The 21142-nt window shown below is 31.2% G+C and overlaps 3 protein-coding genes across 3 annotated transcripts; all 3 read left to right on the forward strand.

Annotated features, from left to right (window-relative positions):
• Positions 1–862: 862 nt before the first annotated feature.
• On the forward strand, positions 863–1539 carry LOC131622272 (two-component response regulator ARR22-like). Its single transcript, XM_058893297.1, has 2 exons — positions 863–1129; positions 1210–1539. The coding sequence occupies exons 1-2, from the start codon at positions 863–865 to the stop codon at positions 1537–1539; spliced, it is 597 nt and encodes a 198-aa protein (XP_058749280.1).
• Positions 1540–4620: 3081 nt separating this feature from the next.
• LOC131622273 (two-component response regulator 24-like) lies at positions 4621–5287 on the forward strand. Its single transcript, XM_058893298.1, has 2 exons — positions 4621–4905; positions 4994–5287. The coding sequence occupies exons 1-2, from the start codon at positions 4621–4623 to the stop codon at positions 5285–5287; spliced, it is 579 nt and encodes a 192-aa protein (XP_058749281.1).
• A 13501-nt stretch (positions 5288–18788) lies between these two features.
• LOC131622299 (uncharacterized) lies at positions 18789–21129 on the forward strand. The gene is made up of 4 exons (XM_058893325.1): positions 18789–18933; positions 19060–19865; positions 20510–20682; positions 20813–21129. Exons 2-4 carry the CDS (start codon positions 19113–19115, stop codon positions 20937–20939), a joined length of 1053 nt encoding a protein of 350 aa, XP_058749308.1. The 5' UTR covers positions 18789–18933; positions 19060–19112; the 3' UTR covers positions 20940–21129.
• The last annotated feature ends 13 nt before the right edge of the window (positions 21130–21142 follow it).

Consider the following 21142-nt stretch of genomic DNA (forward strand, 5'->3'; position numbering starts at 1 on the left):
TGTACCGTTGTAAATAATTGTTGTAGTGAGCCTGTGCAGTACTCTACATTGAATTGAAAGTTACTATGGTTCAACATTGTTTACTATTATCACTTTAATTTGCTTCATCATTTGTAATTAATGTGGTTGAATTACAAATTAATCTTCTATTTGACTTTTTGTTGTTGTTGTAAAGTACTTATTAACATAATATAATTCATAGTCAACAAAAGGCCCATAGAGTTGCTGATACAATGAGTAACAAACAAAACATGAGTTAGTTTGGTAGTTAATTGGTTGAACAGAATCCAAACACACTTTCTAACTAACTAACTAACTAACTACCTAACTAACTACCTAACTAACTTTTTGCTTCCTTTTCATATTCATTATCATTCATATATATTTAGATATCATGGCTTGAAAATTCTTACAGTTACAGTCTCAGCATTCATATTCATTCAACACACAGCTACTTTGTTTCTTCACTCACTCACTCACTCCTACAGAATCAAGACTTCTCCACAGGGCAAGTGCTACTGCAAACTACTTCATCATCTCGACTTCTTCTAATTACATGTATAGCTTTAGCAAGTGAAGCATCTTTATCATGAATAAATCAGTTTCTTTTATTTCTTTACACAGCCATCCATATTTCCCTCTATTCGTCTCAGAATTTTCCGGGAGAAGAAGAAGAAGAAGAAGAAGAAGAAGAAGAAGAAGAAAGAAAGCAAAATCTCAATCTCACATTGAGCAAGGTTAGTGCTACCACACAATATTATGAAATGTGCACATATATGTTTATATTTCTTTCTTCTACATATGATGAAATAATGATTTTCTTTTTTATATATCTAACAGACTGAAGTGGTAATTAAGAAAGATGGACAATGCAATGAAAGACGGATCCGAAGTCATAACGTTCACTGATATTGACGCTGATCGTCAAACGGGCCCTCGAATAATAAGAGCACTTGTTGTGGACAATGATGACCACATTCGAAAGACTCATGAAGATATTTTGAAAACACTTGGTGTGGAAACTCGTTCAGTGAAAACTGGCCAAGAAGCCTTAGAAATAATTTCTTATGATCGGATCTATGACCTAATCCTCATTCGTAGGACTTTGCCCGTCAAAGATGGAATTGAGGTAACTACATTTGTCTCTATATATTATATTAATTTTATGTGGCATATGCATAATATGATTCATTCATGTGTTTTATGCAGGTGACAAAGATGCTGCGAAGCATGGAGTACCCTGGAACTATTATTGGTGTGTCACATTATCCCCTTACAGAAGAACAAGCGAAAGAATTTTATAGAGCAGGGCTAGATGGTTGCATTGATTATGAGACACCGTTGAGAGATAAAACGGTTGAATCACTGGTTAGCAGTATTCCACCTCCCCAACCCTGGCAGAAAAGAGTTAATTATAATGTAGAATACAATTCTTTTTTCCGTCCTGATTCTCCTTTTCGTTTCGGCCAGATTTATCATTCAAGTTCTGGTCCTGGTTCAGGTTCAAGTTCTTGCAAATCTCGCAAATCTCACAAATAGTTGATTGTCTGTATTGTTAGCAATGTGAATTGTATCAATAAAGTCAGACGCGTGTTTCCAGAAACATGATCTATGTTACTTTACAGTATCGTTGTATGTTAGTGTTAATGATGAATACAGAGACTATATACAAGTTGTTAGATATGTGTAGGCTGATCACAGCCTTAAACTTTTGACTGAAAAATGTGAAGATTAAGTTAAAGTTAAAGTTGAAATAGTAAAAAAAGAAAAGAAAAAAAGGTGTGCAATTGTGTCAAGTGAATATGTAGAAAGACAATGTGTGAATATGTTGTGCAAAGCAGTGACATGGAACGAATAAGTTTAAATTTTCGGCTTCAGACATTTTCCCTTTTCTTTAGTTGACAATATCACCTTATTCAACTATTTTTCTCTCACTGAGATTAGCTATGATCTCAAAACGAAGCTTGTTATCTCTAAAATAAGATTTTTCAACTGATTAACTGTCAGTTGTTGGTCTATAATAACGAAAAATAGACGTGTTATATGCCTTATCCATATTATTTTAACCATAATACTATGCACGTGCAGTGTCTTTTTTAAGCCAAATAAACTTTTTTTTTGAGCAAATAATGAATATATATATATATATATATATATATATATATATATATATATATATATATATATATATATATTCCAAAAAAACAGTTTGATACACGCTGATCCTAGGATCTAAGCCTCAAGAATACAAAAGCAAACACAAAAACAGAAACTCTAAAGGGATCTACAATACGCCTCCAGTTTCCTATCCAGACTTGCCCGCTCTAGCACCAAGTTCTTTATCTCATGACAATTCAATTCTTGCGTATTGTTAGGTTGGAGCACTTTCTTATTCCTCACGCACCAAATATATGATAAACTGTTTCAGCCACACATATCTTTAACAGCTTTGCACGATGGCTTTTTCCTCCACTGTTCTCAATGATCCATTTCAACTCCATACTCCTCTCTTGCGGGGTATGTATCAACTGCATCCATTCCAACATCATAGTCCAAATCTTACTAGTCTCCTTACAAGCAAAAAACAGATGGTCACATGTTTCAGGATCACTGCAGAACATGCATCTGCCGTCATTAAGAGTTCCAAACCTGTTGAGTCTATCTTTCGTGAGCAGCCTGCACTGACAGGCTATCCAAAGTACGAAGGTAGTACGAGGTCTCGCTGTGCTCCCCATAATCAGATTCTTCCAAGGCACTCTCGTCCTATCACCTCTTAGTTCCTTATACATAGTGCTGGTTCTATATATGCCCGTACCTACAAAACTCTTCCAAGCATCAGAATTCATGAGAAGGATCTTATGCTTGAACAAAGCTTTCATGGTCCATGCAGCAGACTGCTTAGGCATGTAGGTAGTAATGTCTTCCTTCTTCATATAGTAGTGGCTCACCCATTGAATCCAAAGACGGTCTTCCTTCTGACTAATGTTCCACAGCATCTTCCCTAGAGGAGCACGGTTCCCCACACCCAGGGCTGTAACATTAAGCCCACCAGCAGCCACCGGATCACATATGTGCTCCCACGATATAGGATTTTTCCTGCTGGCAGCCTCCTGTCCTGACCACAAAAAATTCCTGCAAAGACTTTCCACATACGCAATGATCTTTTTAGGCAGCGGGAAAGACTTTCCAAATAAAATTTTATAACACATCATATTGATATCATATGGCATAACAATGGGTTGGGTTTGGACCTAATATAGTACATGTACTCATATCATATATGTGACTTAAAAAATTGAAGTGGTTGCTTATTAGATCTAAGTATTTTTTTCAAATCTTAATAGGATTTGTGGAAAGGCATTAATGAGTTTAGCTCTAAATTATATTGATAAGGTATATATAACAATAGATAACTTGCAGTGCAAGCAAATAGAAATACGTAACAAACTATCAAACTAACCTAACGACTAAAAGCCCTAATAGTCAACTGTTAAAACAGTTATTAAACTTGATAACCCCCTCAAGCTGAAGCGTATTTAATCAGAACTCCCAGCTTGGAAAGTATGAGAGAAAAAAGATGAGGATCAAGAGGCTTAGTCAAAATATCTACAAGTTGTGCAGAGCTCGGGATATGTAGTAGTTGAAAGAGTTTGGCGATGAGTTTTCTCGTACGACATGACAATCAATCTCAATATGTTTTGATCGTTCATGAAATGTTGCATTAGCGGCAATATGATGTGCAGACTGGTTATCACAATATAAGACTGCAGGAGAGATGAAGTCGACGTTTAAGTCACATAATAGATATGTTAACCATTGTAATTCACATACTGTGGATAGCCAGTTTTTAAATTAAATTCTAATTGATTTTTTGTTGTTGTAAACATAATATAATTTATAGTCAAGAAAAGCCCCATAGAGTAGCTGATACACAATCAGTTTCAATAGAATTAGAATGTATCAGTAACAAACAAAACATGAGTTAGTTTAGCAGTTAATTGGTTCAACAGAATCCAAACAAACTTTCTAACTAACTAACTAACTTTTTTTCTTCCTTTTCATATTCATTATCATTCATATATATTTAGATATCATGGCTTAAGAATTCTTACAATTACAGTCTCAGCATTCATATTCATTCAACACACAGTTACTTTGTTTCTTCACTCACTCACTCACTCACTCACTCACACAGAATCAATACTTTTCCACAAGGCAAGTGCTACTGCAAGCTTCATCATCATCTTGAGTTCTTCTAATTACATATATAGCTTTATAAAGTGAAGCATCTTTATCATGAATAACTCACTTTCTTTTATTTCTTTACACAGCCATCCATTCATCCCTCTTTTAGAGTGTGAGAATTGTCAGGGAGAAGAAGAAGAAGAAGAAGAAGAAGAAGAAGAAGAAGAAGAAGAAGAAGAAGAAGAAGAAAGAAACCAAATTCTCTGTCTCACATTGAGCAAGGTTAGCTCTATTTCAATATGTTGTGAAATTGTGCTATTTCAAATTATATATCTTTCTTGTATAGAAAAGAAAATAATGATTTTCTTTTTATATATGTAACAGATCCAAGTGGTATAATTAATTGAATTGATATATCATCAATTGTGTAGAAAGATGGTCAGTATAAGTGATCATAAAGGTAAACAAATAATGTTATCTGATAGTGAAGATAGTGAAGATGATGATCTTTCACCAAGCCCCCATCGAAAAATAATAAGAGCACTTGTTGTGCACCATGATGACCACATTGGAAAGGTTCATGAAGTTACGTTGAATAGACTTGGTGTGGAAACTCGTTCAGTGAAAACTAGCCAAGAAGCTATAAAAATAATTTGTATTGAGGAAGTCTATGACTTAATTCTCCTTGGTAGGTATTTACCTGTCATTGATGGGGTTCAGGTAACTACATTTGTCTCTATATATTAATTTCTTGTGGCATATGGCTAATATATATTGATAATGCGATTCATTCACGTGTTTTATGCAGATGACGAAGATGCTGCGAGACATGGAGTACCCTACAACGATTGTTGGCGTGACGCGTTTCCTTACAGAAGTACAACGGGAAGAATTTTTCAGTGCAGGGCTAGACGGTTGCATTGATAACGAGGCACCCTTGACCGATAAAACGCTTGCATGCATTGTTGAAAGTATTCCCCGTCGCCAAACCTGGAAGAAAAGAAATTTTTATAGTACAATTTACAAATCTTTTCACCGTCCTAGTGTTCCTTTTGGTCCTGGTTCAACCGCTACTTCTAGAGACATTTCTAAAAAAGATTAAGCAGCATGCATCTGCATGGCCTTTTCAGGATGGTACAAAAATAATCACTTGGTTGGGTCCTTTTCTATGTTCAACTTTCCTCTACAGTTGTAATTAGCTATAAAATAATTGATTGGTGTGTTGTTGGCTGTGATTTGTATATTACTTTACAGTATAGTATATTCTCATCTCATATAATATGTTTCTGTTAATGATGAATGTGGAGCTAGACTATTCAAATTGTTGTATTAATTATTTCTAAAATGTGATATTTATAAACGTATATCTGTAGGCTGCCCACAACCTTAATATTTTGACATGAAAAATATGAAGTTTAAGTTTAGGTAACTTGAGTAGCAAATTAAAGTAACAATGAGAAAATGTTTCGAATCTATAGATACAGGGGAGTTGTTGGTTGGACCAGGTAGGGCTCTAACTTCTCAAGGGAACTGCTGTGATCTCACTCTTGCAGCCACCACCTGAGACTTACGATCTTTTCGACGACATTCTGCGGCGAATATTGTGTATCAGGGTTCTTGTGAGCATGTGCTTGATTTTTTTACTTCAATGGGTTTCAACTTTCATATGCCTTGAGAGGAATGCTGTGGCAGATTATTTTACAAGAAGAAAGTGTTACTTTGACCTTATTTGGATAATTATCTTAGAACAAAAATTAAATTAAATCAAACTGTTATCATATTAGTTATAAGCTATTTTCATAAGCAAACATAATTAATTTGAAAAATAGTTATGACTATGTCATAAGTTGTTTCAATAAACTCAAATAATTTAATGCAATCAAGTCATTTACTCCCTCCGTCCACCCAACACACCATTTCACACAGTTTAAGAAAAGTGCATAAAAAGAAGAGAAAGAATATGGTTTTTACTATAGTACCCTTATCATCTATTGAAAATGATGAAATCTTTATTAATTAGAGGGTAGAATTGGAAAAAATGCATTGAAAATTGAAATGGATCATTCATTTTTGGACACTATTTTATTCCAAATGAGTCACTCATTATGAGACGGAGGGAGTATCTTATTTCTACATCCTATAGGTTAGTAATAAGTTTAAACTATTTAATTCTTACTATAACAAATTGTCATCCTTCGATTTTAACTCTTCTTTCATAGTATTGATCCATTTCTCAAAATTGTCACTTTCTATGACTTGTGTAAACTGTGAACAAGACTAGATTCTCATCAATGCTCAAGTCACATTCATATTCAAGTGAATATATAATATAATCTTTTGAAATAGCTGGTTTGGTTTGCTTTTCAGACCTTCTTACTGCTATTTCTTGTGTTTGTTCTATCACTTGTTCTTGCACATTTGCAACTTGTACATTGTCAACTAGTTCATCTACTATTTGTTTATTTCGCGGGTTTTGGATGTTGATTTGTTGTTTATGTGTATTGCATGACGGTAGTAAAACCAAAGTGACAAAAACATGGAAAGACTCTTTAGATGAAGAAGGTTCTTCACGAGTCTCCATAATATCCACTTTACGTGATTTCTCACTCCTGTTGAATTGGTCATTTTCAATAAATCGAGTATTAACAAACTCAATTATTCTCGTACTATGATCAAGACAATAAAATCTATACCCTTTTGATTTTTCAAGATACCCAATGAAAAGACCACTAATTGTTCTTGCATCAAGCTTTTTTTCATGTGGATTATACGCTATTACTTCAGCTTGGCATTCCCAAACAAGAAGATGCCTTAAACTAGGTTTCCTAGATTTGTCGAAGACATAATCAAGATGTTGAAACGTCTAGAATCATTTAGCAGTGTCTTAGTTTTGTTATTTATTATTGTTTTGGTAAGTTATGTAATTGTCTGTGTTAATTTATGTTAACACTCACGTGTTAAGTTATGTTAATCGTTATATGCTAACTTATGTTAATCATGCAATCTTGAAAATGATCATTTGTTATCTAATAAAATATACAGATCAATTTTTTTGAGTAATAATACAAATAATATATGAATAATATAAAAAATAATAAAATCTACACATGTCTCATGCGGGCTATGTGTGATGCATGCGATGCCAAAGTATAAATGTCACCATTTGGGTTTACCAAACCCATGAGGTTATCCATAATGACTATTATCATCTGCAGATGCTACTAGTAAGCTAGAGCATGTGGAGGTGGTGGACGCGGTGACACATCATTAGAAGGTCCCCCCCAGCATCAGAAGGTCAATCATCACATGCATGCTCAACTTGTGGGATGATGCAAGGGTGTGATACACTAAGCTACCACTCTAAGTAATCATTCACACACTGCGTAGAGAATTGAACCTCCACTGCATGATCTGCAATGGAATGGGTAGAGCTGACAACATTAGGCACAAACCATCTATCTATTCTCTCAGTTGGAATAGAAGGGGCAGGTCTGGGATGTCTTGAACATGCCCAAACTAGCGTAAACACCTATTAGGTAAGTGTATAGTCACTAAGGTCTCCCATCGTAGATAACTAGAAAAAAGGAAGTGTCATCAAACTTTTGATGCACTATATGTTCTACGTAGGGTGACCGCGTGACAACGTCTATAGTTAGTGCATTGATACTCTTTCTATACTCAATAAAACCACATGGGTTTGCATGACTGTCTTTTCATCCATTGGCATGTGTGGAGCCAATACTGGTAGGAGTAACATGCCTTTCACAAATGGATGAGCGGTTGTCGTCCCTTAGGGTTACCTAAAACCTATGGCCAAAAGGTCTCTATAAATACTCCTCCCTCTATAGGAAGAGAGACAAATCATTACACCCCAAAGCATAACTATACCATAACTCATACCGATCACAAACCTCAGAAGCTTATTCATAAGCAAATTTTTCATCAATAGAGCATCTCACCTCACGTGAGCATGACTCATAGAACCCCCACAAAACATCATCATACAAGACTTCTCCCCATCATTGGCAAACCCTAATCACTATATAGGATAATATACCTACAAAGGCCTTTGAGTTCCCCTACCCTTGCAAGAGGAACACACACACTTGTACTTTTTGACCAGTACAGTGACACCCAACGTGGGACCCCGATAAAGCTAACATAGGGCAAATCGTCCTCATCACCATCATTGTGCCCGCTGTTACCCTTCACTCATACACCTAGCCATTTTTAGTCATGGTTAACATGAGTGCTCAATCCCCTACACCAGAAGGTACCAACGGTAGCGGTGATGTTGATGCCTTGGCAAAGATGTGTGCTGCCATGGACGAGTTACGCCGCCATAACCACGCACTAGAGGATGACGTCTACAACATCAGATAGCGCCAATAGGAGTCTAATCCTTTAGAGGAGATGCAACTGCAAGACCCCCCAACCACTCTCAGACGGGGTATGGGGGTACCTGTCCCAAAGGGTTTCAAGTCTTCCTCATTGGCTAAGTTTGATGTGCACAACAATCCCTATGAACATGTTGCCTTCATCACTACACAGATGACCATCATAGGAGAACCCGACTCCCTGAAGTTCAAGCTGGTCTCTAGCACTTTTAGGGATGTCGCCCTCAAATAGTATATGAGTTTACCTCGTGCCTCCATCAATCGTTATCTAGAACTAGTAAAGAAACGGGTATAACAGTTCGCCGCCAACCGCCATAGGAAGATGTCCTCCACAATCCTGATTAATATACATCAAGGTCCATCAGAGTTAGGGGTGGGAATAGGCTGAGCTAGACTTTGCCAAGCCTCAGCCTGGCCTGCTAAAAAATTCAAAGCCTAAGCATGGCCTGTAGCCTATCGTATGCTTATTTTTTGGCCTGAGTCTGGCCTTTTTGAAGGCATGATTGACCTATTAGCCTACTTAAAAGTCTATTTCATTTAAAAATTTGTAAATAAGTCATTCAACTCAACTTTATATAGACTAACAAATTAAAAGATTAGTGAGATTAAATGTTTGTTTGCATTGACTTATTTGAGTTTATCTAGTAGCATAAATTTTGTGATACTATTTGTTTGAGAGAACTTATGGAAGCAACTTATGACATTGTTCATAAGGTTTTTTTTCATCTTATTTTCATAATTTCTTCAAGATAACTAAGATTTATTTTTATATTTTAATTCAAAGTACAAAACACAATATAATAATAATAAAATTATTCATATTTATTTAAATAGGCCGGTCTCATGGGCTTAAAAGGCTTTTTATATGGCCTGTGCCTAGCCTTTTTAGCTAAATGGGCTTATAAAAAAGCCTAGACCTTTTCTATTTATATAAAAAGTCTGGCCTGACATAGGCCTATGTAAGCTGGACCGTAGGCCCCTGTTAGTCGGTCTGGCCTATTCCCACCCCTAATCAAAATCACTGAGGGACTATCTCACCCGTTTTGATGAGACCACATCAAGGTCGTCCCACCAAACTAAAAAATATTTGTGGAAGCGTTTCAAAATAGACCATTAATTTATATTTTTCTCTAATAGTTTGTTATATATTTTTTAAAAATTCTTTAAATTAAAAATTAAATATAGATTAATTTGCTGAAAAAAGACCATTAAATTTTTTTTTAAAAATGTAAAAATTATCAACTTAGCAACAATACAATAGTCTTGAAAAAATTTCAATTAAAATATATTAGGCAGACTTAAAATTAAATGGTACTATGAGAAAATATGTTTACTTTCAACAATTAAATATATTTAACGAATCAATTATCTATAACATTGTTATAATTTAGTTTTTTATAATAATAGTTGATTTTACTAAAACCACAATTGATTGATTAAAAGATATACACACTTATTTTATAATATTTAAATTGTCTTCTATAATAAAAAAAATAAAAGATATACACAATTATTGAATATATAGAAAAATGTTGATGTAAAAATATTTGTGAAAGAGAATATTTGAATCAATATAATAAATATTAGAATATAAACCGATTTAAAAAAGAATTTCATAAATGGAAGAGATGGTGAAGATATCTTTTAGGTCATTAATTTTGGGGTTATTATTATGGAGTATTTTTACATTTGAGCTTTTATTTATGAACATTATAATTTATGAGAGACACCACATATTTGTTAGAAAATTAATTGTAAATTAAATGGATGGAGAATAGAATTATGACGACGTCACTTTTTTTTAAGTATTTCAAATCTTATATATAAATCCAAGGTTGTCATGATGGCAACCCTAGCCACATGTCACCTTGGTAGTATCTCTAAACAAAGTTTAGCCACATGTCACCTTGATAGTAAATCTAAACAAAAATCCTAATTTTGACATTTACTAATTTACCACTATATTAAAAATAAATAAATATAATAATCATAATAATAATATAGTATAATATTCAGCCACAAATATTAATAATAATTATATAAATATGTAATATATAATATTTAACTAATAATAATAATATAATATCTAAATATATAAAATAAATATTTGTATATAATATTTAGAAATGAATAGTTAAAATAGAAACTCTTTCACTTGCCCATTCCAATTTTCTTTGAAATATTCCTTTACACATGAATAACGTAATTATAACACAAAATATCATCAAGATATTATTTTTCATGGTCATATTCACCTTCTTTCAACAAATAGATTCTTTTAATTGCACTATTTCATCTAATAAATCGTAGATTATGGAGTTTAGGAGATCCTCCTATCACCCAAATTGTAAGTTTTTGATTTTTTATTTATTTTTAGATTTATGAATTATAGAGTCATAAAAAATAAAATTTTGATACGTAATGAGATCTTAGTTATACATAATTGTTGGTTTTCTCATATCTCGAACATGTTGTTCCAAGTCTAACATAAAACTTCTACGTCGCAGGTAATTTTATATACTTTTGGTGTTTGAGATTCGCCTAACGCAGGTAATTTTATATACTTTTGGTGTTTGAGATTCGCCCAACTTATTAATCGTTCCATGTGTAATATAGTACATTTATGTTACAAATAACTTCATACATTTCAATCATTCACTATTTCAAAACAAGTGATTTTACTTATAGAAAACCATGTCAATTTTTTACTATGACAACTAATTGTCAAAATATTATAAAATTAAATAAAAAATCAGGTATGTTTAAACAATTTAAAATTTGTATGAAGATATATTGGTTATATTTTTTTCTCCAATGAGAAAAATGAGGAAAAATATATATTTGACCTATCATGCTTTGTTGATGTTAGTAAAGTTATTTTGAAACATATGGTATAATTTTATTTTATTTAAATTTTAACTCGGATCTATATTCTTTTATAAAAATCAATTGAAATACATACATGTTGATTTGTACCAATACTGAACATATGTTTAAAAAAAATAGTAATAATTTTTTAATATGAATAAAAAATTACAATTCTATTTATTCTATTTGTATATAATAAAATATAAGTATTTTAAATTATTTTTTTAGTTATTGTAACAGAATCTTTTTCACTAAGCATGCTCATAAATTCATTCTTTTAACATTTCACTTTTGTAACCGAAATTTATTCATGTAACGTTATAATTTCATTCTTAATTATTACACTAAATATTTTTCAATTTATAACAGAAACTCTTTCACTTGCCCATTCCAATTTTCTTTGAAATATTCCTTTACACATAAATAACGTACTTATAACACAAAATATCATCAAGATATTATTTTTCATGGTCATATTCACCTTCTTTCAACAAATAGATTCTTTTAATTGCACTATTTCATTTAATAAATCGTAGATTATGGAGTTTAGGAGATCCTCCTATCACCCAAATTGTAAGTTTTTGATTTTTTATTTATTTTTAGATTTATGAATTATAGAGTCATAAAAAATAAAATTTTCATACGCAATGAGATCTTAGTTATACATAATTGTTGGTTTTCTCATATCTCGAACATGTTGTTCCAAGTTTAACATATAAACTTCTACGTCGCAGGTAATTTTATATACTTTGGTGTTTGAGATTCGCCCAACTTATTAATCGTTCCATGTGTAATATACTATATTTATGTTACAAATAACTTCATACATTTCAATCATTCACTATTTCAAAACAAGTGATTTTACTTAAGAAAACCATGTCAATTTTTTACTATGACAACTAATTGTCAAAATATTATAAAATTAAATAAAAAATCAGGTATGTTTAAACAATTTAAAATTTGTATGAAGAGATATTTGTTATATTTTTGTCTCCAATGAGAAAAATGAGGTAAAATATATATTTGACCTATCATGCTTTGTTGATGTTAGTAAAGTTATTTTGAAACATATGGTATAATTTTATTTTATTTAAATTTTAACTCGGATCTATATTCTTTTATAAAAATCAATTGAAATACATACATGTTGATTTGTACCAATACTGAACATATGTTTAAAGAAAATCATTAGTACTGTTATTCATGATACGTAGTGCCTAAAAATGTAATGATACAATTATTATAAAAGCCATGATTTATTATTTTACAAAAACATCCATGACTTATTATTTTACAAAAACATTATCTCCAAATATATTTTTTTATATGAGTTATATTTTAAATTCATGAACATACATCAATATTTTCTTCAATTACTTATATAACTTAAAATATTTACGTCCAACTAATCAAGTTAATATATATATATATATATATATATATATATATATATATATATATAATCTCTCTATTATATTTTAATATCATTATTTAAAAACAATTTATAACAATTATAAAATTTATTATGCTTTATTATACAATTTACTATTTTTTTTCTATTTCTTAACTATTTTATCACTCAATACAAATATTAGTTAATAACCGTTTTTAATTACTAAAATTAAGAGTTACAATTTAATAATTGTTTTTAATTACTAAAATTAAGACTTATAATTTTTAATTGTCCTATTAATAATAATGATCCCATATATAAATACATAATCGGTGCATGGGTTTTACATAGTTGTAAATTGTAATATACAATTTTGTTATAGGTCTTCTTCTCCTTTGACCTTACTCCTAACCCCTCTTATATGATAGTACACATATTTTTTATATATTTTATATTAGCTCTTATATGGTATATACTTTTTGATTTTGTATTGTAATTCCTATTTCATTTTCTAATTTATCATGTAAGTTTGAAATAAAATTTGATTTATGATATCGGCTAAAGATTCAAGTTACTTTACTATATTGTATTTAAATACTTTGTTTTCATACTGTAACTTCTTAAAATTTGTAAAATTCTCCGAAAAATATATAGTGTTAATCTTTTTCTTTTTGTAATTGAACATATATGTATTAAGTCATCTACGCAATACATTATAATGTTATTATTATTTTATTTAATTTATATATATTTTTTGGATATCCTTTAATATTTTTAATTTGAAAATTCTAATTTTTTTTAAAGCATTATCTAAATGGTCAAAAAATAATTTTATATGCAAATAAAATTAAATATTAACTATATAATTTAAAAAATTGTAGTTTTATCTCTAATATACCTGTGCGAAGCACAGGTTCGCAATCTAGTACTTTTAAATGTTTTAGAGTTAGAATGTGAGAATTGATAAAATATTCAGCACCTATTTGTTATAGATCTAGGTTTCACCATGGGATAAACCTAAAACTAAGAAAGAAGATAAAATAAAAATTCTGTATAATTTTCTACCATTTATTAAGTCAAAAGTTCCTTAAATACAAGCTGAATCCTATTGGATTGGACTAATGGGCCTAGTCCACTTGAAGGAATATTAAATAAACATAACAAATAAAAATTAAATTATGCCATTTTGGAACAAAGTCTTGCATCCACTTGGGCATGATTCTAATTCGTATTGGTCTGTTATCAGGAATATCTTAGATAGTTCAACCTATATTCAAGTTTGCACAACCGATGAAAACTCGGTAGTATGGAAGATGAAATCTATAATTTTTTGTGAAGATGTTAAATTTTTATTATGTTTTTTCCGAATCTGGAATGCTCAATTTATAGGCCAAACTAATGTTGTTTCATAAGGTTGCGATGCGATCCTTGATGAAACACACACTTTCAACAACATTTTTGTTAAATGTTGCATTGTTTCACCTACTGCAACACTTTTCAAACCTCGCATTATTTTGCCTACAACAATAATTTTCAAAGGTTGTATTGTTCCGCGTTCTGCAACACTTCATCAAGTGTTGCCAATTTCTAAATTCAAAATTCAAACTGCCTAGTGCAACACTTCACGAAGTGTTACCTATTTTCAAATTCAAAATACAAACTTCCTAATGTAGCACTTCACAAGTGACTTGATTTTGGACATGTAGTCCGAACACGTCAAAGTGTGAAACCAATGGGATATAAATGAGTATTTGTGAAAAAACAAAATACGAATGGTATAAAACTTAATTCGTTGCTCAATGATTTTCACAAAGACGTAAGATAAATTTGATGAAACATTTCCACATGTAGTGGTTTCAATTAATTTTTTATATTTAAATTAATTAGCCTTTTAAAAAAATGAAAGGCTTAATTTAAACATGATGGATGTTGTGGCATTTTATTTATACGACTCACTTAATAGTGACATTTACTAAAACTCTTTAAAGAGTTTAATATATCAAATAATCCCTCCGTCCCAAATTATATGTCGCAATGACTCACTTCACACAGATTAAGAAACAGTAATAAATGAAAGAGAGAATGGTGACTTTACCCAATTATCCTGATTAACTATTGATGTATTCGAAATAATATTAATATTAAGTGAGAAAACAATAAATTGAAAGTATTTAATAGAGGGTACAATTGGAAGATTAAATATAAAATTGCATTGGTAATTTAGAGTGAGAAGTATTTTGGGATAAATTTTTTGTCCAAATGTGACATTTATTTTGGGAGAGAGGGAGTATTGTCACCAAACAAACCTTTTATTATTATACAAGCTTATTAGTTATAAGCTTCAAAAATATCTTGCCAAACAGCGTCTTACTTTTCTCTTGTGCAAGTTCGACCCTGTGCAGGAGCAACATGCTCTACAACACGTAGCTTCTAATTTTGGAGGGTTCCGAATCTTAAAAAGTTTAATTTTTCACTTTAATATTAATAAACATAAAAATATTATAAAAATCCAATAAATCAAGAAAATGGTATGATAATACATTAAATAATAAAAGTGATCAAAATCAAATTAATTATTATTAAATATTTTATTAATATATAATTATATTTTTGATATATTATTTTTAATTATTATAATTATTTTTTAAAAAAAATTTGAACTCATTTTTTAAATTAGTAGAGACCTTTAGTTTAATTAAGTCGACATTGCTCTTATGTACACAATATTCAAATATAAAATAGGAGAAAAAGTTAAGTTTTATTTTTGTATCATATCCCTTAGGACTTGTTTGGTGCGCTTGATAAAAGACATGATGGATATGTGTATTATATCCTATCTCAATTCAGTGTTTGCTGACACAACAGGATATGATAAGTTAATCCTGAAACTTATCCTATCTTGCCTCATAATTCAAATTGTTATCCTGAATATGAGCTTGGTTAGAATTCGGCAGGATAGGATAAGAAAATGATTTACTAATTTACCCCTATAAAATATAATTTAAAATAAAAAATTAAATATGACAAAATATAAATAAAAATTAATTTGATATTAAATTAAAAATATTAATAATTAATTTAATAAAATAAAAAAAATTAGATTTAATTTCAAAACTTTTTTTTACAAGAACAAAACTATCTCATATCATTAGTAATAACCATCGCAATACAAGGAGGAACACAGTGCATAGAACTACGCCTAATTTAGAAATTGGCCGCATTTGCTAAGAAATGGACAACCTATTTGTTTGACGTTTAACAAACTTTACCTCAAAGTTGTGAAAATAAGATAAAACCAACTAATGGTACGGATAATAAAATAAAATTCTTACATCCCACTAAAATTAGAATACAAAACATTAACCACACTGAGAGAATCACTTTCAAAAATAATTCGATGAAGCTGAAGAGTTATAAAGTCCTTTATAGCCTCTTTCAGAGCTAAAGTCTCTATTTCGTTAATAGAGATATTACGAACGTTTCAAGCCACATCTGCATGAATGAAAGTACAATTTTGAAACAGTTTTAAAAGGTAGAAAAGAAGAAAAATAATAAGCTACATCATTGTTATAGATTTATTGTTATATAGTGTGATTTCTAAATATTTTTTAATTAATAATGATAACTTATTTTCATTTAGTAATTTTAACAACTTTTTAAATTAATTTTAGTGTATATTTATTGTTCATATTCTTTTTATACGACATATTTCTTTTCTATTTAGAGGGTTGCTATTTTTACACTAAAAACTCTATACCATATGCTACACCGTATCAAATACAAATGTGTGTTTGTGATTCAGTATTTGAAAAAAAGTGGAAAAAAATTTAGATATATTAAAAAAAAACTAAAACCGTATCACGGTGATAGTTGTCACTTTTTGTGTATAATATTTTTATATTATGGGTCATGTTAATCTGTACTCCAATGCATTAGTTAAGAATTCTAAATAAAGAAAGTACTTTATGATCATGTATTGAATACAAATAATATTCTTAAAAAAGGTAATTATTTATATTTTTAATGCATTGAATTAATACACAATTTTTTTTATAAAACTTATCTTTTAATCTTTTTAATTTTTTTAAAAATGTCAAATTTATCTTTTTAATCTCTTAATCAATATTTTGGGAACACTCATTAGTATTTTCTTTATATTATGAGAAACTCTTACCCCACTCATTGGTTCTCTCATCCACCATAAGAGTTGCAAAAAATGTCCATATGCTTTCGTAGATGTACACCTAGAACACTTTTTTTTTAAAAAAATTGATTTTTTCGTAGGTACATCTACAGAAGCGTAAAAAACATAGTAAACATTGAGAAAATTCAAATTATTTTAGTTCAATAGATCTTCCGGAGATGTATCTACGAAACGTGTTAAATACAGAGTGTTATATTTGTGTTATATTTTGATGTTCCATTTTTTAAATCATAAACCATAAACCCTAACCTCTAAGACAATGAAAAATAGTACACAAAAAAATATATCTTATACATAGCATAAATTGCACTATAATTTGATGTTCCATTTTTTTAAACCCTAAGGTAACGGAAAATAGTACAACAAAAGAATACATAGTATAAAATTGCACTATAATTTGATGTTCCATATTTGTTAAGAAAATTGGAATTTAGAATGTTCCGTAGCTACATCTACGGAATACTCTGTTTATGTTGTAAATGTTCCGTAAATGTACCTACGAAATAAACTAAGTTTTTTTTTCAAAAAAATTTGCTTCTGGATGTATATCTACGAAGCATAATTGGAACTTCGTCAGGTGGCTGAGAGAATTAAGGGGTATAATAAGATATTCTCTATTATAAGTAGAATGGCAAACGGGCATGCCCGCACCGTTTAGGCCCGCCTTGCAAAAGCTCGCAAAAAAACGGAGCGGGGCGGCATAGTTGAGGGTGCAGGCCTAAAACTTTGGCCCTTCCCGCAAAAAAGTGAGAGCGGAGCGGGGAATGTTCCAGGCCTTGTACTTTTTAGACGTAAAAATGTAAATTTTCATGTAAATGTCGGTGCCTGCAAAAGCCCGCAAAAAAAGGGGACGAAGCGGGACAGACATATTAGAGGTTGCGAGTCTAAAATTTTAGTCTACCCCGTAAAAAAATGCGGGTAAAACGGACATGTCCAATGTGTCGGACCTGTTTTGCCGGCACTAATTATAAGTATGTTTATGATTGAATTATTTAGAAGATACTATTACAAATGATTTAATTAAAAATTATTCAATAGATTGCAAATTCGCATATTCAATTACAATCTCGAAATAAAACACTCATAAAAATAGTCTTGACCATTATTTCATATATATTTTTTACATTATTTCCTTTTTGTTATGTTAAATATCTCATGATTATATTTCATATTACTTTCTTAAAGAAAAACAAGTACAATTTTTGTCATGTTAAATGAATTTCGTAAGGAATTTTACAACTCAATTCCCTCATGCAAAATTTCCAGAACAATAATAAGCGTGAACAATTCAATTTTGGTCACAACAGAATAATAATAATAATATTCCACGAAACATTATAAGTGGCACGTGTAGTTACAAAAACAGAAGATGTTTTTTTCGTGGCTTAAAACATCTACTATTTCGGTTTCATGAACAATTTTCTCTGCTACCATAACCTTGTGGAGAAAATTCCCTCATCATGTAATGCTTGGCGTAGTTTTTCTTAACCTCATGTTTTCATTTTATCATGTTTTTGTTTCATGTGGAAAAGATAATGACAGTGATTTTTTCAATGTACTTTATGTTTGAGCCAAGTAAAACACCTCACCAAATGTTTGATGTTTTGTCTCAACCAATTGAGACATAAAAAAATTCATCCAAACTTTGTCCACCACTCAATTACTACCCTTTTGAACCTTTTATTTATTATATTTTCGGTCAAAATTAATTAAAGTTTTGTTTTTTTCCTCAAAATAATGCATAAGAATATTAGGGTTTAGCTTTAGTTTTTTTTCCCTATATATAGAATAAGAGATAACCCTAGTTTCATATATTTAAAAAAAAATGTTCACATTTTCTCTAAAATTCTTTTCTTTCATCTGTTAACTCTCCACTATCTAAAAAGGTATTGCCTTTTTCTTTTTTATATTAAAAGGGTATTGCTTCTTTCTTCTCCTTTATGCTGTTTTTATGCCAATTAGTCTTTTTTTGTTTTTCTAACTTCTAGTTTTTTTTTTTTTTTGTGTTTTAGATTTCTACATCAAAAGCAAAGAATCAAGGGACAAGGACAACCAATCAGAAAACATGTTGCTAAGAAGCTCTTCAACACCAATTCTTGGTTCTCTGATATCTTCTTTCACAGACAGTCCTAATCATACTCATAGTCTTCACCTTGAATCCTGTCATATGCTTAATCATCTACCACCACCAACCACTCACAGACTTTCATGCAGTTCTTCTCCAATTTCCCCCTCCATTGCTGATCTTGAAAGGCAAAACAAAGGGTTGATTAGAAGGGTTCAATCTGAGGGAAACTTGGAGGACTTAGCCTATGCTACTTGCAATAATGAAGAGAGATACAATCATATGGATCCTTCTAAGAGGTATTCAGGGAAACAAAGAGGCTTGCCACTTGAGACAATTCCATCTTTCTCTCTTTCTAAACAAACAGGCTTGCGGGAAGAAGAGGAAGATGAAGAATCTGATATGGAAGAGGAAGGGTATGATGAGTTTAGTGTGATGAATAGGATGATGGTGAGTGAAGAAGTGGAGGATAGAGTTTGCAGGGTGAGTTTTGGTGATGAGGGAGAGGTTGGTAATAGAGAAATGTATCTTGCAAAGGGGCTTGGTATTGATATCTGTGGTGGTGGTGATGGCATAGGTGGTGGCTGCAGAGGAGGAGGAGGCAATGGAGGTGGTGATTATAATTCTATGGATTCTGACAGAAATGATGGTGATAATAATAATCATGGGGTGGAAGAATATTACAAGAAAATGGTGCAGCAAAATCCTGGGAATCCATTGTTCCTGAGGAATTATGCTCAATACTTGTATGAGGTAACCTCTATTTCCTTCTGTTTGCATAAACAACTTGATTAAAAATTCACTAGATAAACTGATGAAAATAAGCTGTGAAAACAACTTATAAACATATTATAAGCTGTTGCTTATGCCAAGTCAATCCAAACAGGCCTGTAGCTCTCAATTGTTGTAAATCTGATTCTGGTAGCCTACTAGTTGTGTATTACTACCATGCTATGTTCATAACTTTTTTCATAATAATATCTTACACAAACCATATTATTTTTCAACTTATGAAGTACGGATGACACGAACATCGGGACCGGACAGGACGTTGACATATTACATGTTTAACCCTTTTAGATACGTGAGAAATTTTTTCAAGAAATATATAGGTGTGTTGAAGCAAAGAAAATAATAGAATTTTAATGAACACCTCTCATAATTGTCCGACACAAGTGTTGTATAAGTGTCATATTAGTGTCAGACACCAATTCAAAGAGTGTCAAATCAAAGAAAAAACCATTTTCTACGATCCTTGTCTGACTTTTCCGACACTTGTGTCTGACTATTCCGGCACGTGTCATACGGGTGTCATACAAATACACAAACATGGCTTTATTAATGGATACTATATTATTGGTGATGATTGGAAAATTGATTTTGTTTTGATTTGACAGTGCAAACAAGACCTTGAAGGAGCAGAGGAGTATTATTCCAGAGCCATATTAGCAGATCCAAATGATGGAGAAGTTTTATCACAGTATGGGAAGCTAATTTGGGAGCTACACCATGACGAAGAAAGAGCTTCAAGCTATTTCGAACGAGCAGTACAAGCCTCTCCTCAAGACAGGTACAAATACAATATCATCTGCTTCACTCATAACATTATGTTAAGATTATTTTTTTTCTGTTTACATTAAGTTGTCATTTTACATACTTGAAAATCATTCTAACAATAGCTTTTGGTTTCATGATATCAGCCATGTACAAGCAGCATATGCAAGTTTCCTTTGGGACACAGAGGAAGATGAGGGCACAGGTTGCAATGACTCACAATGTTTCCCTCAACATTTTCATTTTGGAGAAATGGCTACTACCGGTGCTTAGAAGAGATATGATACAATGAATTGATGAAGAAGCTTTTGTTGAGAGAAACAAGCACACTGTATTCTATAATAACTGAAACAACAAATTGATGTGTAGCTTTGTGTTTCTTCAGCATAGTATGTACAGTTCTTTAGAGATTTTACAGATTTGTATGCAGACCGTATAATCAATTGAATTCCATATTTGGGAACTGGTTCTAATAC

This window comes from Vicia villosa, unplaced genomic scaffold, assembly GCF_029867415.1.
Source record: "Vicia villosa cultivar HV-30 ecotype Madison, WI unplaced genomic scaffold, Vvil1.0 ctg.000029F_1_1_1, whole genome shotgun sequence".
Lineage (NCBI taxonomy): Eukaryota > Viridiplantae > Streptophyta > Magnoliopsida > Fabales > Fabaceae > Vicia > Vicia villosa.

What these genes read in the sequence shown, in the direction of transcription:
- LOC131622272 (XM_058893297.1), top strand. Translation starts at nt 863, where the DNA reads ATGGACAATGCAATGAAAGACGGATCCGAAGTCATAACGTTCACTGAT. An exon ending in CCGTCAAAGATGGAATTGAG is followed by an intron (nt 1,130 to 1,209) that starts GTAACTACATTT and finishes TGTTTTATGCAG; the next exon opens with GTGACAAAGATGCTGCGAAG.
- LOC131622273 (XM_058893298.1), top strand. Translation starts at nt 4,621, where the DNA reads ATGGTCAGTATAAGTGATCATAAAGGTAAACAAATAATGTTATCTGAT. An exon ending in CTGTCATTGATGGGGTTCAG is followed by an intron (nt 4,906 to 4,993) that starts GTAACTACATTT and finishes TGTTTTATGCAG; the next exon opens with ATGACGAAGATGCTGCGAGA.
- LOC131622299 (XM_058893325.1), top strand. Translation starts at nt 19,113, where the DNA reads ATGTTGCTAAGAAGCTCTTCAACACCAATTCTTGGTTCTCTGATATCT. An exon ending in ATGCTCAATACTTGTATGAG is followed by an intron (nt 19,866 to 20,509) that starts GTAACCTCTATT and finishes TTGATTTGACAG; the next exon opens with TGCAAACAAGACCTTGAAGG. An exon ending in CAAGCCTCTCCTCAAGACAG is followed by an intron (nt 20,683 to 20,812) that starts GTACAAATACAA and finishes TCATGATATCAG; the next exon opens with CCATGTACAAGCAGCATATG.